The sequence below is a fragment of the Ammodytes marinus genome (genome assembly GCF_949987685.1).
Source record: "Ammodytes marinus genome assembly, chromosome: 15".
Lineage (NCBI taxonomy): Eukaryota > Metazoa > Chordata > Actinopteri > Uranoscopiformes > Ammodytidae > Ammodytes > Ammodytes marinus.
In genome coordinates this window covers 8195160-8211817 of record NC_137219.1, presented here as the reverse complement: position 1 = coordinate 8211817, position 16658 = coordinate 8195160, and the positions used below count along the sequence as shown (strand labels likewise).

General features: G+C 44.0%; 1 protein-coding gene across 1 annotated transcript in view; it reads left to right on the top strand.

The window, feature by feature from the left end:
* tnika (TRAF2 and NCK interacting kinase a) overlaps positions 1–16658 on the top strand; it is a 69912-nt gene that overhangs the window by 41612 nt on the left and 11642 nt on the right. Inside the window, 24 exon segments of the mRNA XM_080042335.1 lie at positions 301–417; positions 2700–2894; positions 3364–3993; positions 7306–7470; positions 7958–8233; positions 9311–9417; positions 9867–9982; positions 11014–11111; positions 12153–12221; positions 12958–13064; positions 13314–13416; positions 13700–13849; positions 14269–14368; positions 14513–14683; positions 14855–14998; positions 15273–15306; positions 15308–15405; positions 15580–15590; positions 15592–15652; positions 15655–15680; positions 16211–16253; positions 16256–16294; positions 16297–16340; positions 16343–16369. Of these exon segments, the coding sequence (XP_079898461.1) occupies positions 301–417; positions 2700–2894; positions 3364–3993; positions 7306–7470; positions 7958–8233; positions 9311–9417; positions 9867–9982; positions 11014–11111; positions 12153–12221; positions 12958–13064; positions 13314–13416; positions 13700–13849; positions 14269–14368; positions 14513–14683; positions 14855–14998; positions 15273–15306; positions 15308–15405; positions 15580–15590; positions 15592–15652; positions 15655–15680; positions 16211–16253; positions 16256–16294; positions 16297–16340; positions 16343–16369 (2931 nt within the window).

Sequence of the window (16658 nt, the reverse complement as noted above, 5' to 3'; positions counted from 1 at the left end):
GGTGATTTTTTTCAGCCCACACACAGTACAGAGAGGTAGCAGATCGTGAGGAGATATACGCTGATTCTGACAAAAAGTGGTTTTCAACAACAAGCGTTCTATACAATCGTTGACTCCCCCTTTTAATAGAAGAATCTCAGACAAAGGCCCAGTGTGGAATGTATGAAATATGGTTTAAAAAATTAGTTATCCTTTCTGTGTGTATGTGTTCTTAAAAAATAAAATAAAATCCCCCCAAAACATATTGAAAAAAACAAACAAAGTTATCCTGAATGGTCCTGTGCTTGTATTTTTCTACAGCAGCAGCTACGAGAGCGCGAAGTGAGGAAGCAGCATGAGAGGGAACAGAGGCGGCGCTACGAGGAAATGGAGCAGCTCCGTAGAGAGGAGGAGAGGAGGCACGCCGAGAGAGAGCAGGTCCATACACTTTAACTCTACTACTGTGTTTAAAAAACATGCAAGTGTAGGCAGACGGTGCCAGGGAACGTTAGTTATTTGTAGCTTGATGACGATTCAACTCCAAAAATCCCTAATTTGCCCTCGTAGCCTTTTCTCTCGTTTTCTGTTTCCTTTTATGGCAACGTCTCTCCTTGCCGTCGGCCTGAGTCACTGAGATTTTCACTTTCACGTCTCCTTTAATTACCTCAGGGCCGTGTTTTTACCAACGTTCTTTTTTTAGGACTCGAAAAAACGCATAACTTGGGACATTTATAATCGGATGATGCGTTGTGTTTTTGTGGGCTCACGGTCCCATTCACATCTGTTGATGATGCGTCACTTTCTGCGTCACTTTAATTTAAGTATTTTTAATATAATTGATTCGTTTGCATAATGGAAAAAAAACCTAGCTCCTTTTTCCTTCTCTCAAGTGTTCCCTGCTCTACTTCCCTGCACATATTCTTTCTCTCTTCTCTTATGCTTTTCTTGTGTCAGCTCCTATTCATAATACTTACCATCAGTTATCACGATCACTGTTGCAGTCTTACCCTATGTAAATGTAGTAGTTTGTTTTTAACAGGAACCCATTACGTGTCTCAAGACCCCTTCTGTCTTTCCCTCTACTTGTGTTCTGCTTTCTTCTAACTATTCCTGCCCTCGACCTCTCACTGAACTCAGACTGCTGTTCTGGTGTGTGTATGTTTCAGTCTGTCCTGTTGCTCTCTTCCTTGCGCTTTTCAAAAAGTTCCCGAAAAGACATGTTCGCACCTACTTTTTTTCTCTGTGTTTGTCCTTGCTCCCTTGGTAACTCATTACAATTGTTGGAGAACAGGGCCTGCACACAGCCTACTCCTGAGATTTGTCTACTCTATTCCTCTTTCTATCTCTTGTCTGTGTTTGGATGCTGATTTTTCTGTCGATCTATTTCCTTCTCCTTTGTGTCGACATGCTGCTCAGGAGTATATCCGTAGACAGCTGGAAGAGGAACAGAGGCAGTTAGAGATTCTCCAGCAGCAGCTACTACAGGAACAGGCGTTACTGCTGGTAACCGTAGTGATACTATCGCCACCCTCCCCCCACCCCCCCATCTGTGCTATGTGACCCCCCCCCCCATCCCCCCATCGCATGAACCCGAATGGCAGCTGACTGTGAGGAAACCCACAGTCTGAGTCACTCTCAACCCCGTTCCCAACAGATTTGAAGAAAAAACAAACAACAAAATTGCTTATCTCTAATATGTGTGTGTTGAAGTCATTCAGATGAATGAATGCATGTACAGTACCATTAAGTTGGCTGGATCTCAAAGGGTTCCCCAGAGGGTCTAGAATAACTGTTTTGTCAGACTCAATCGTGTTAGCCCCACACAAAATGAGAGCATCCAAGAGTAAATAGGACACCACTATTTTTCCACAGAGGGTTTCTCTCGGGGGGCCCCCCCCCTCGCTTGTCCAGGTCAACAGCTTAGTGCTTTAGTTGTTCTTGGAATCCACACTATGTCTTGTAATGTTTGTCTGCTCCGCGTCACATCCTATTTGAAGAGAAATATGTCAACATTTGAGATCCAACCCATGTTAACACTAAAAGCCACAGCAATGACTTCCAGACCAAAACCCTTTGGAAGGTTTAGTGCATGGATGTTTGTTTACCTAGAGCTGTGCAAAAAAAATGTATACTGCAATATATCTTGATATTTTTTTTTCTCCAAAAATCGATATTTTGAAAAATAAAATCAAGTATCAAGCAGGTTGTTAACTCAATTTGTCGACTGAATTATCATTCTATAGCCATGCAATGTAATAAGACCATACAATATACCACGTTCATACACAGAAACGTGCATTTCAGCTCTGTTATTGAATGTGAAATATCGCTGTATGTACGATATTGCGATTATTATATTGTCGTGATGCGTATCATATCGTGAAGCCCTTGCCAAACACCCAGGTCTAGTCTTTCCCGTTCCTCTCCCTAAATGCTGTTCTCCCTGCCTCCATCCCTCTTTCCCTCTCCGTACCTGCCTTCCTTCCTTCCGTCTCGAAAGACTTGCCAACGCCCTCTGGTCACTTCTCATTTGTCCGTCTTCAGCGTAACAATTGTGTGAAGAGTGTCTTTTCGTGTTCGATATACCAATGTGTCAACGTTTGTGTTTGTCAGTTGTGCTTTGCATGATCATTGCACGGCACGCTTGACTTGAATCATATGACATCAGAACACAGGCCTGTCACTCATCTCGGTGCTCCCTCCCCTCCCCTCCACCATAGGAGTACAAGCGTAAGCAGGTAGAGGAGCAGCGTCAAGCGGAGCGGCTCCAGAGGCAGCTACAGCAGGAGAGAGCCTACCTGGTGTCTCTGCAGCAACAGCAGCAGCAGGAGGGCAGGCAGCAAGCAGAGAAGAAACAGCTTTACCACTACAAAGATATCATAAATCCTAGTGACAAGCCGGCCTGGGCGAAAGAGGTAAAGTCACAACATGTAAGCAGTGTATAAACATGTGATGAGTTTTTTTTTTTTTCGCAAATAAATGTGAAATCACTTTTTCTCTTTGGTGAGAAAAAAGAGCCAGCTATGAGGAAACGTATATGTGCACTAAATGTGCAAATATTGATCACATTTAAACTTAGCATGTATCTGTATGGATCCCCGCTCTGCTTTGGAAAACAACCCCCCCCCCCCGCCCCCCTACAGTACAGGATTCAGTGCACACCCAGTTGCCTTCTTGTGTTGTTAATGTCTTATTCAGCAGGTGTCACTAGTAGCAGCAGCGGCCCCGTGGAGACGGTAGAATGGTGCAAGTGCGGGTAGACCTACAATCTGGAGATACTTGAGAATTGCCAGCTGCTGCTTTGATGTCATTACACAGTGTTGTCTGCTTTGTGTGTTTTGTGTGTTGTGCCCGCTTACCTACCTTTGACTCTGACTCCTGTAGGTCGCCAAGCAGCAGCAGCAGCAGCAGCAGCAGCAGTATGTTCAGGGTAACCCGCCCCGCTCCCAACTGAGACACCACCAGTCATTCAACCAGCCGGCCTCCTCCCCCGTCTCTCAGGGCCAACTCAGGGCTCAGGCCCCGAGGCGATCCCCATCCCACGCTGCCCAGCTCCTCTCCACCCACCTCCCCCACATCCGCATTTCACTAGACCCGGGAGAAGCCCTAGACCCAGGCCTAAAGCAGGAGATCAGTCAGCAGGTCAGAGAAATCAGGGCTCAGAATCTCAGCAAGAGGGGCCGCAGCCCGGGGCCTCTTCTGGAACACAACCAGGCCGTAGTTGGCCAGTTGCCCAATAAGGGACCCACTACCAAGGGTCATAAAGAGCTGTCTAATCCAGCAGTAGCCAACCCTTATCCTCTGGGGCACGTCGGCAATCAGAAAGAGAAGCCTAGAGGCAGGCCTCTCTCTGCCCCCAGTCGGGCAGCAGCCATGCAGGGGCCAATGATTCTAGAACCACAGAACCCCATGTCCCTTCAACCTCAACCTCATCCTTATCCTCATCCTACCCAGACCCCCGGACAGGTCCACACACCTGGATCTAACCCTGTGTCCATCCCTGAGGTCAAACTGGTTAGTGACCGTCCCCGTGCCAAGTCGCACTCGCCTTCCCGTAGAGTAGAAGTAGAAGTAGAAGCAGAACCGGAGTGTCTGGGAGAGTGGAAGACAGCGTTTAGGCTGGCTGTCAGCCAAAATAGCCTCATGGTGCCCTCGGACTGGCAGGGCATCTCCCTCTCTCAATCCTTCCCTGACAGTTTTCTCCAGTCTGCCCTATCTAGACAAAGCAACTCCTACTCACCTGCCTCCCACAGTGGCAATCTTCTTTACGTCCCTGGTAGCACTAACTCCCCTTTCCTTGCTAATAGTGATAACAGAGGAGGGATACTGCTTGACCGGAGTGCTTCTGCCCCGGCAGGCGTACTCAGACAGAACCTGGGCGAGTACAGATCCAGGAGTTGTGGTTACGTAAATGAACCTCTGCCGTCCACAAGAACCTCCCCACAAACCTCACCCTCCCTCTCCCCACACTCAAGCTCCTGTTCCGTCGGTACCATGTCCCCTCAGTTCTCTCCATTCTCTCCCGACAGATCTCCTCCTCTTATCCGCACCGAGCTCCTAATGGTTGACCAAGACTCCTCCTCCCCATTCACCACCCCCAAGTGCTCCCCGTATGGCTCCCCATATGGCACTCCCTATGGATCTCAGACCCTGATTTTCGCCCCACCCGTTGTTTGCTAGGCCTTATAGTCCAAAGAACACATGTATAGAAATGTATAGTAACAGACACACACACATTTTTGTACTTCTATATTTGTGACTGAAAATTGCGTTCCCTTGCCCCCAAGTCCTAACCATAACAACCAGATGCTGAATTCCGAACCTTATATTCTGATAAGTGTAACTAGTTTTGCCTTTAGTACTGGTTGTTTTATCACATTAAACTGATGGTAACTATACACATTTTTTTGTAGGTCTAAATGTAATGTATACGGGACATAAAAAATGATGTCCTTAAAATGTACCTGCCTGTCTACTGATCAAAACATCTATCCCCTGCTAATCAAAACCTATTCATAAGTCAACCCTTAAGTAACCCTCAAAAAGTCAAATTAGTCCTCACAAAGATAGAAGTACAAGAGCATTTACTGTACACACATACACACAATGAACACTAATGATCCATAAATGTATCATAATATATATCATTTTATCTTTTCAAAGTGGATCTATTTTATTGTTAATTTACAAGTTTGTTTAAGATTTTTTTTTGTTTACATATGTGCAATTTTTTTATTCTGAAAATATTTTCTACTGGGCCTGAGATCCAGAGGAGACGTGCCGATATACTGTAGTTGCTAGTATCACATTAATTACAGTTATTAGTTAGTAATTACACAGCCAAGCCCCAACTTTCCACCCTGCCAGCCCACCATGTCACCTTAAACACCCATTACCCTGCAAACCACCAGCCCATTTCTAGCCATATCGCTGTCATTGTCATCTGGGAAAACGCACCAAACCCGCCCACCCCAACTGCCTTTTAATGGTCAGTCAACCGCTCAATCAAATCCCAGTTTGGTGATGGGTATACTGGCCAAGTGGTGGAGGGATCCTTCTAACACAACCTGAATCCTCGGGGAAACGCCCTCTGTCCTCGTATTTTTCTGTGTCCTTTCTTAGTGTAGTGGCCCCAATTAACTTCCTCTACTGCTTGTCTTGCTTCCTAGTATCTCCGTACAGTAAAAAAAAGCTTTTGGGTGGTAGAGAAACTAAAGGAAAATTGAGACGGATAAAAGCACGACCCAAAAGGTTTTTCTTCTGTAAAGGAATCTTCTAATAGTATTTTTCTCTTTCTCTTGAAGGTCAGTCGATGTTCATGTTAACCTTTTATCGCCTACACTGCCTCCACAGATTAAACTCGACTTCACAGATCACAGCAATGGATCACTGAATGTTCATTTTTTTATGTGGTTATTTTATTTTTAACTACGGCTTGATTACAATGTATTCCATCACCGCTAGTTGCCTTTCACCCCAAATGAAAAACTAACCAACATAACCAAGTATTTGTGCTGCATAGATGCCATCAAAGTTGCCTCATGATAGTTGCGGCAACTGACAGAGAATTGAGGAAAGAAAACAGAATTGCGTAGTCGTTTGTTCAGACCCAGGTCATAATCCTGAATAATCCTGTGTTGATTATGAGGCCATGTGGAATTACAGAAAGCCTCCAGAGAGGGGATAGTTCTCAATGCACATCATGCATGTTTACCTTGGGTCTACTGACACTATGCCCTGCTGAGCCATAACTCAATCCTCCACCAACCGTTGCGTTAGATTGTTTAGAGAGAGGGAAAAGTGTGATGTTGCCCGCTGGGAGCATTCCTCAGAGGCTGCTCCCCGCTGCATGGCAGATAATCTGATAATCTGATTACACTAGCAAGAAGTGCTTTCTGGCTTCCTCACAAAGATATTTGGTGCTGGTTGGCATTGACGTACACACGCACACACTCCCCACAAGTAGCCTAGGTAGAAATAGTCTATGAAACTCAAAGGACTTAAAGGTCCACTATGTAACATTTACGAAACAATTTACATTTTATATTGTATATGGGTGAATGGGTAGCAATGTAACTTGAAAAATTAGACATTCCCCGACTTTCTCTGTTGCCTAACTCATTTATTTGAAAAGAAATCGGGTCGGATTGTCCCGCTGTGTTGTGGCCCTGCTTTGGCAAGCTACACGCTGTAGCTCACTATACAGCCACTAGTACCACTATTGAGTAGGACAATCTGTATGTGCCATAGTGCCTTTTGAGTTAACCAACAATCAAACACGTGTTTTGTATCTATGCACACGCTACCTCCGCATGTAGTGAAACAGATGGTTTTGGTTTTGGGTGTGGTGTCTTCTAAAGAAGATCTGGTATCATTTTTTTAATGTTCCTCACAGCCAACAGACACTCCTCCACTTCTCCTCAACTGTTCGTTGGAAATGGTGACGCACCTGCTCAATTAGATTGGTGTGAAAAACATTTTTCAACTTGATGAGACAACTTAAATCTACAAAGAAAACATGGCATGTTGTCAACTGCATGGTGTAACAATCTTGTTTAGTCCTGTGAGGGTTTCTTTGGAAGCCTGCATTCCATTGAACTCTTGGGAAACAGGTTACAACAAGAGTTAAATCAGTTTATCAGAAGTCATGAACTTCAAAACAGTTCCACAGCACTGAGAGATCTGGAGATTGTCTGGTGGCTGGCAAAGGAGTAGTGCATGGGGGAGGCGGGAGTTAACAATGCCCACAGTGGGGTCAAACGTGGTGATTGGTTGTTGCTGCCCGCTGCGGTTGTGAGTGACAGTGGTTATTTGACCCCGTCGCAGGTGGAGGAGCGCTCTAAGCTGAACAGACAGAGCTCGCCGGCGCTGCAGCACAAAGTGTCCAACCGCATCTCTGACCCCTCCCTCCCTCCCCGCTCCGAGTCCTTCAGCAGCGGGGGCATGCAGCCCGCCCGCACCCCACCCATCCACCGCTCCATCGAACCACAGGTGTGTGGTTGTGTGGTTGTGTGTGTGTGTGTGTGTGTGTGCGCGCAACAGGTGGAATGTCAATGACTCACACAAACCTCTGTGCCTTTCTTTAGAAGTTGTTGCGTCAACATCAGACAGTCTCTCTCTCTCTATTTCATTCTTTCTCTTTCTCTCTTTAATTCATCAAACTTCCCTTCCCTTTTTCCATCTCTATTTATTTATTTACATCAACCCATTTTATACATAATATTATATTTCCTAATTTTCTCCTTTTTATTCATTTTGCTGCCTTCAATTTTCTATGTATTGTCTGTTCAGTTATCGATGAAGATTTGACTTTTTTGTTAGATAGATTTTTTTAAAGGTATTGGCACATGGAACTGTACAAATTATAAATATGTATATAAAGTGTTTTTGCAAAAATCTCTCTCTCTCTCTCTCTCTCTCTCTCTCTCTCTCTCTCTCTCTCTCTCTCTCTCTCTCTCTTCTGTTCTCTTGTCTACAGATGGCTCACCTGGTTCCGGTGAAGACCCACTCCAGCTCCATGTCTGGCTCTCAGTCTTTACAGGACCAGACAGGCTCTGCTCTGAGTAGTGAGGCCGTCAGTGTGGGCGGCTCCCCCAGGCCTGATATGCCCCGTCAGAACTCAGACCCAACCTCGGACACCCCCGGAGCCCCCCCACAGCGCGTCACAGGCAGGGAGGAACGAGACAGAGACAGAGACAGGGACAGGGACAGGGATAGGACTGCCTGGCTGAGAGAAGAGGACCTCCCACCCAAGGTCAGAGAAGCTATAATCAAAAATCAAAAAGCAAGAATGGCAATCTAGCAACAAAAAAATTCACAACATGTTTATTAACGTTTTTTTAACAAGATACACAAACAGACATATGCATCATCTTAACAAGGACACAAATGAAGTTATGTATAATATAATATGACATACTTATTCGATACAAAGACTTATTAAAAATGTTTTTTGTAAAGTAACTGCAGGCTCTGCACACAAATCCTACTCCTCTGAAACTGCATAGTGCATCTTTAATGATGTGATTTATTGTCACATTTGAAAAGGAATAGTTTATTTTTTTATTCATTTGTTCTACTTATTAGATGAAATGTAGTGGTGTTTAGATACATCCGAGCAGCACTGTGAACGTTGTTGTAATTATCACTTTCATTTTTTTCTACATCTTTTAAAAACATTGTTTAGTGTATCATGCATTTACCTTCCTTATGAATTCATGCGCTGTTCAAAAGCATCAAGAGAAACATAAACCCCATCATTCCAATATTCAATATTTCAAAGCTGATTTGAAAAGGCTTAGTCTTATGCTATGAAGTTGTTGATGTTTAACGTTGCACACAGTGTTACCCTGTCCCCTCAAGTGAGGCAACTCACTGTTGTTGAGAGAACAGCAACTGGCACAGTGTTGCAAGGTTTTAATCAGCTTTTGCAAAACTTGAAAAGGGCTGCTGGGGTTAAGCCGCTGACTTTGATGCAAGGGAACACCAACATGATGTGAAATGTGTCACATGGCAGTTCACTGGCTTTATCTTAATTACACTTTTGTGGCATTGTTAATCAGTACAGGTGTGACACCACAACAAGCCGATCATCATTAGTAACGTTCTAAATACGTTTAGAGTATTTAGAACTTCACCGCCCGTAGTTTAAATTATCCTTTTTCCTCCCAGATTTTACCATTCCACCAAACGCATTCATTCATGCAAACAATTAAACAAAAAAAATACATTCTGGATACAAACTTTGACCTCCTTGCTTGAGGATTGAAAGCTAAAGTTGTAACATCAATGGTGACCTTCTGTCTGTCTTTGTGTTTTTGTGTGAATCTAGGTCCCCCAGAGGACCACTTCCATCTCCCCTGCCTTGGTCAGGAAGAACTCCCCGAATGGAGGAGGGGGTCTTGGCCCTCGCACGGGTTCTCAGCTCATACGGGCCAGGTAAAAAGCTAACATTACTATCCATTATATTATACACAGATAAAGCACATTGTCCAACTCTGAAGTCTAAACTAAACTATCAGCATTTTGAGCCACATCTTAACACATTTACGCAGCTGGCTTTAATCTATTTAAATAATTAATATTAATAATAAGTTCCTTGCATTTTTATTGTACATCTAAAGCACTATACGATGCCATTACAAGAAGTGCTGCTGTATATACTTTAGGAAAAACACTGCTGTGGTTGTTAGATTAAATGGAGGTTAGATAGCATCCTTGGGCAGGATCTATTGATGAGAGAAATTTCATCTTGCTGCATGGATGCTGTTTTTACACTGCACGAGTCGCATGCAATTGTATAAAATAACGACACATTCACCTGCTTTATTTGACCATGATGTGTCATTCAAAATAACTAATGAAAATGTTTTGTTTTTTTTGTTCAGTAACCCAGACCTGCGTCGCTCGGAGCTGTCTCTGGACGCCATGCTGCAAAGAACTTCGTCCAACTCGTCTTCCTCCTCCTCCCCTTCATCTCAGGGAGGCTCAGCAGAGAGGAGAGGTGGGGAGGAAAAATCATACACACATGCACACACGCTGAAATGAAATCTGACATTCACACACACACACACACACACACACACACACACACACACACGGACACGCTTGCATGCAAACAATTAAAAAGAGGTTCATGCAATTAATCTTGTATACAGTCAAATGGAGGCACGGGGAAACACACAAGCAGCAATCCACATCAACTCACAGGGCTCCAGCGAGTTTCAGAGGCCATCAGCGGGACATTGTCAGTCGCGGTTGTTCTGCTCTGATCAACCTGTCCGATGTGCCCTGTAACTCTGAGCCTCCGGAGAGATAGAAGAGAGGAAATGAGGGAGGGAGATAGAGAGAGGCGTACAGGGATGTGTCAAACAGCACAGGCCAAGAGGGATATCTAAGATATGCATGGATCTCCCCTTGACACACACATGGCAGAGAGAGAGAGAGAGATTAAAGTATGGAGGGATCGGTTTTCCTTCATGTTTATTGGATGTTTTTATTATATAGAGAATGGGGTTAACAGTAAATAAGACAGGCAATTAAAACATATTGACGGGTGTTTTAAAGATGGATTCAGCTATTCTGTAAATGGACTGTTGTCAAAATCACTATTATTTGTCAAAATCAGTGAATATTTCATCACGATCCGCTAACTGTCCGCACTGTGTGTGGACTGAAAAGAAATCCAGTGTTAATACACTGCCCAGTCTCTGTAAACGTGCATGTTGCTAGCTACGGGTTGCCCTTTTGTTTACAAGAGGGAGATATTCACCGATTTTGAAGAAAAGGTTATTTTGACCACAGGCGTTCTCCATAATCACTGAATCCACCTTTAATGTACGATAGGAAAAATACAAAATGGCCGAGAGAAAATGTGAAGAATGGCGATGTGAATGTCCTTTCAGCCAGCCAAACATTTCTTTCACTAAGAAATAACACAGGACAATATACTTGGAATTTTTAAAGGTATATATGCCATTTTTTGCAATCAGCATTTTGTTTGTGAGGCTGATAAAGATTCTTTGTTCATGATAGGTCAAGCCAAGAAGGAAGGATCCCCTCCAGGAGCCAATCAGGAGACAAAGCCCAAACAGGAGGAGGGTCGTGAATCAGCCAGACCAAGCAGACCTGCGGTGAGTCACACCACACAGACCAACACACGTCATTCATCCTGTCTTTATCCCAGCAGCCTCCTCTCTGGGACTCTTTCTACAAGTCTCTTCTCCTTTTTTTCCTGCTGTTTCATCTGTTTCTTCCGTTCTCTCTCTCTCTTTCTCTGCCTCCCTCTCTTTGTCCATTCATTCTCCAGAGCTATAAGAAAGCCATAGACGAGGTTAGTGACACTCACGAGTCCCCCCTTTTTTTTACCCCGGATTTTTCTTTGCCTCGAACTTCAGAGCTTCTTCTTCTTCTTTCCCCCCCCCCCCTGGCATGGTGAAATGACTTGATTTCACGAGAAGATGAATTTTTTTTTTTACTTCAAAATATCAGAGTGTAAAGGCAATGGCAGTGCATGTGTGCTTCTACACACATACCCGAGAGAGTGTGTGTGGAGGCGTGCTTATTCGGGTGTGTGTGCATGCGTGAGTGTGTGTGTGTGTGAGAGTGTGTGTGTGTGTGTGTGTGTGTGCGCGTGGTTGTGTGTAACCTGAACTGCCAAGCACCTGCTGAACAGTCTCTGAATCTCTTTTTCTTGTTTCTCTAATCATCACGGTTACTGTCAGGAGGAGCTGGTAAGCCCACCGTGTATGACGGCCCTATCCCCACCCGTCTGCATGACTTGGTCTGATCCTTGGGCTGGGTTAAAGAGGGGAGCAACCATGGGCCAGTTGGCATGGGGAGGGTGGGGGGGGGGGAATGGTTGGTAGAGGGGGTTTAGACTGAAGATGCCCTCCTGTAGTGCATCCAGCCTGATTATCTGTCCCTCTCTCTCTGTCCTTATGAGTGACTTTTGTTCCAGCACACCTATGTGAACAGGCCCCAATGTTAGACAACCAACCAGCTACCCAGATACTTGTACCACTATGCAGGTGGTTTGTCCCTCTCTGCTCCCTCTCTTCCTTGTATGTGATTGGGTCTCTCACTCCTCAGGTTCTGGTGGGACTGATGAAACAGAACTGATGAACTCATTGACTCTGTCTCTTTCTCCTCTCCTCTTGTGTTCCTCTCTATAGGACCTCAGTGCATTGGCCAAGGAGCTTAGAGAACTGAGGGTAGAAGAGGGCAGCAGACCTCCAGTCAAGGTAACATGATTTAACATTTATAATGGTGATGATGATTATTAGTATACAGTGTTTACTTGAAAAAAATATGTACACTCTTAGTTCAGCATTGTTCCAGATCCCTGCACCGCTGCAGTATTTAGGAACATATTTCAGTATTTTGTTGGGTCATTTTTTGCAATTTAATGAAACTTAAGCGCTTTTTTCCCACCACACAGCCTTAGGTTTCCATTCACTCACCAAGTTTCGTAAAGGTCCAACACACATGTTTGGAGCATTTTTTCCCTCCACATAAAACATATGCATGCACATTTTAAATTGTGCATCGTTTATATAATATTACACCCATGCTTCATTTGCTCGCCTAAAGTCATCTTCTTTACTTGCCTTTGTTGGCGCATTACGACGTCGTCGCCCATCACTGAGTGATCAGTGAAATAGCGTTAAACTAATGGGGGGGAATGCACGTCACATTTTCCACATGGTCGTGTGAATGCATGTGCACCATACAAACCAAACGAGGATCCATTGATTGCTCTGGTCTATTACCTCCCAGGTTACCTTTTCATTTGAATAATTACACTGTAAAACACATCAGACAATAAACATTTAAAAAATGTGGCTCGACATTAGTTTGGGAGAGAATTTATTTCTACAACCTTAATGTTAAAGTGCCTTCTCTTATCAAAATGTTATTTCTCACATAGTTTCTGACCAGTTCTCTTTATTTTGTCTTGCGTGTTTCGCCCCAATGAAGGTGACAGACTACTCGTCCTCAAGCGAAGACTCAGAGAGCAGCGATGATGACGGGGAGACAGTGGGGCACGATGGGACCGTTGCTGTGAGCGACATCCCCCGCATCATGTAAGTCTGTTTTCTGTTTCTCCCTCTCTCTCTCTGTCTCTCTCCCTCACTCTCACTCTCTCTCTCTCTTTCTTTCTTTATTTATTTTTCCCAAGCCAAACTTGTCTGTTTTCATTTGTGGTGGAGATATGCACGTCTGTGGAATATGCGCCATCATGCCAGCAGCTTGTCACTGTAGTGTTGCCAGAACACATTTGTGAATAATGGGGTCTGTGTGTGGTTTTGTCTGTCTGTGTCTGTGTTGTGCAGGCCAGCGGTGCAGGGCAGCAGTGAGAAGTACGGAGGGCTGACAGAGGACACTCTGGGAGATGCCTATAATAGCTCCAAGGACGGCACTTTAGTGATGAGAGAGGTGATTATTGTGCACACACTCACAATCGCGCGCACGTGCACACACACACACTCTTATAACATTGTCCCTGAGTTCCAAATTGCATACTCTTTCTTTTTTCTATTCTTCATACATCTGACCATAAAAAGAATCTAGTTAGCATGCAGTAGGCATTTTTCTACCATACTTAATAGCAGAAACTTTAAGTATGGCTATTGGAACGCAAGGCCCATGTCCCAATTTGTTTGTTGCTCAACAATTTCTCTCTCTCTTTTCTCTTTTGGTTTCCCTGCCTGTCTGTCAGAGCGAGGAGAGGAGGAGAGGAAGTCACACTGAGAGTAATGGCTTCGGCAATCACAGTAACCACGGCAACCTCCCTGACCTGGTGCAGCAGAGCAACTCGCCCTCGGCCACGCCCACCTCAGCCCTGCAGGAGCTCAGTGACTTGGCTGAGGTCAGACAACACACACACACACACACACACACACACACACACACACACACACACACACACACACACACACACACACACACACACACACACACACACACACACACACACAGAGACTTATTCCTTGATATAGTGTTGTAAAATAACATGAAGTTGAAATGAATTATGCAATATCTTTAAACGTATTGGGTTTCTATACATTTCTTTTTTAAATGAGAATAAATGACTGGGACTGATTTGTTTTGAACAAAGCACCTTTTCCTTTAAAAAAAAACATATTTGCACAATATATATATTTATATGTCAAAGGTAAAATAAGAGAAATCTATCTGTTCTTGGTTTAAATGAAGGCAACTCTGGCTGATTAGCTGATGCTAATTAATTACTCACTGTTTTTTTCTGTTTTTTTTTTGTTTTTACAGTTTGGTTTGGGTGGGTCCAAATCGTCCTTCACCCCATTTGTTGATCCTCGCGTCTATCAAACTTCCCCAAGCGATGACGACAATGAACATTCAGCGACCGGTAAGCAAAGCATTTAGGAAAGCTTTGGTCACATTTAAAAAAAAAAAAACATGTTTTACATATCCAATCTTTTCTATTATCCACGAGTCAACAAAAAACATATATCTTTAACACATAGCATATATCAATCTTGTTTTGTCTCAGCCATGTTTACCACTGAGATGCTGAGGCAGGAGCAGGCCAGACTCAACGAAGCCAGAAAGATCTCTGTGGTCAACGTCAACCCCACCAACATCCGGCCCCACAGTGACACTCCGGAGATCCGCAAATACAAGAAACGCTTCAACTCTGAGATCCTGTGTGCTGCGCTCTGGGGTACGAGGAGAAAAACACCATTTACTGTATCTTACTTCTATCTGTCCTTCTGTGAATATTTCTGTGTATCTGACAGTGTGTGTGTGTGTGTGTGTGTGTGCGTGTGTGTGTGTGTGTGTGTGTGTGTGTGTGTGTGTGTGTGTGTGTGTGTGTGTGCGCGCGTGTGTGTAGGTGTGAATCTGTTAGTGGGGACAGAGAACGGTCTCATGCTGCTGGACCGAAGTGGACAGGGAAAAGTCTATAATCTGATCACCAGACGGCGCTTCCTACAGATGGATGTCCTTGAAGGGCTCAATGTGCTTGTCACCATATCTGGTAGGTCTAAGACAAACACACACTGTATGTCTGTACAGTATACACATCCTAGACCCTCCTCCAGTGTATTAAACTCAGATTGTAGCCTATTTCATACTGTACCTTTAGTGATTTGTTACTATCTCAGCCTGACATCCAGTGATAGTTTGGTGCAATGCATCTTGGGGGTTTTGCCTATTGATTGTCACTGTGTGGTGGTGGTGTCTAAATATTTGGGGATTTCCTCCAGTAATTGTGATCCCACCTCTCTCCCTTTGCCCCTCCCCCTTTTTAGGGAAGAAGAATAAGTTGCGTGTGTACTACCTGTCTGGCTGAGAACCGAATATTACACAATGACCCAGAAGTGGAGAAGAAACAGGGTTGGATAACAGTTGGGGAGCTAGAGGGCTGTGTGCATTATAAAGTTGGTAAGTGTTGGTGTGTGTGTGTGTGTGTGTGTGTGTGTGTGTGTGTGTGTGTGTGTGTGCATGCATGCGTGTGTTGTTTGTTGTTGTTTTTTCTGCTGAATAAATAGTGAACGCCACTTTCGTCCTCAAAAGCTGTGCTTAACATGTTACCTGTCTTTGTCTTTATGATTCCAGTAAAATATGAGGCGCATTAAGTTCCTGGTGATTGCTCAGAAGAACGCAGTGGAGATCTATGCCTGGGCTCCCAAACCTACCACAAGTTCATGGCCTTCAAGGTGGGAGGAACACGCTTGTACATTTACACACGTCAACATGGACAAACATACACACTGCTATCAAGTTAAGATGCCAGAAAATTGCATTCACCTTAGCTGAAGGGGAAAACTAGCAGACATTGTAGTGATTATTTTGCAAAATATTTTGTTTTTATAATCATCTTTTTCGGGTTCATCCATGATGATAAATAGTTTTTTCTTGGGTTTTTAAATGTGGAAAAATTTATATTTAGTGTCAAATTCACCTTGTTTAAACCATTATTAATGTATGAAATTCACACCTTAGGGGAGCCATAAGGACTTCAAATATTTGCTGTTAAAACACCGGATTCATAAGCTGCCAGAAATACAGTTACAGTGCGATTGCATTATTGGGCAAAGGAGTAGCCTACTTATATAAAGGTGCATGCAATTTTTCGGCAGGCGATGCAGAACTTGCATAACACCGGCTACTAATTCCATTGTTTATATTCCCTCCCCGGCTAATCCTCTTCCTGTTTCTGTGTTTGTCTCTCTTCCTGTGGTTTCAGTCGTTCACAGAGCTGCAGCACCGTCCGCAGCTGGTTGACCTGACGTGGAGGAAGGCCAGAGGTTAAAGGTCATCTACGGCTCCAGCGTGGCTTCCATGTCATCGACGTGGACTCGGGCAACCCTTACGACACCCTTACGACATCTACATCCCCTCACATGTAAGCACCACAGCGGTTCATTTTACGATGGGATGTAGCTCAAATAACGGAGTACTCTGATTTTACAAAAAACATTTCACCAAATGTTCCCGTTGCAACAATCCAAAGAGGATTACTGTCAAGAAGTCAAGGTCAAGGGGTCAGGTTTATTGATGTAGCACTTTTAAAAATGACCAAAGTGCTTTATGAGATAAAGGCAATACAATCAAAATACAGCGACGCAAGAGGAGGCAATATGATTATACAACAATGAAAAATGTGCCATGTTAAAGGTGCTCCGAGGAAACTT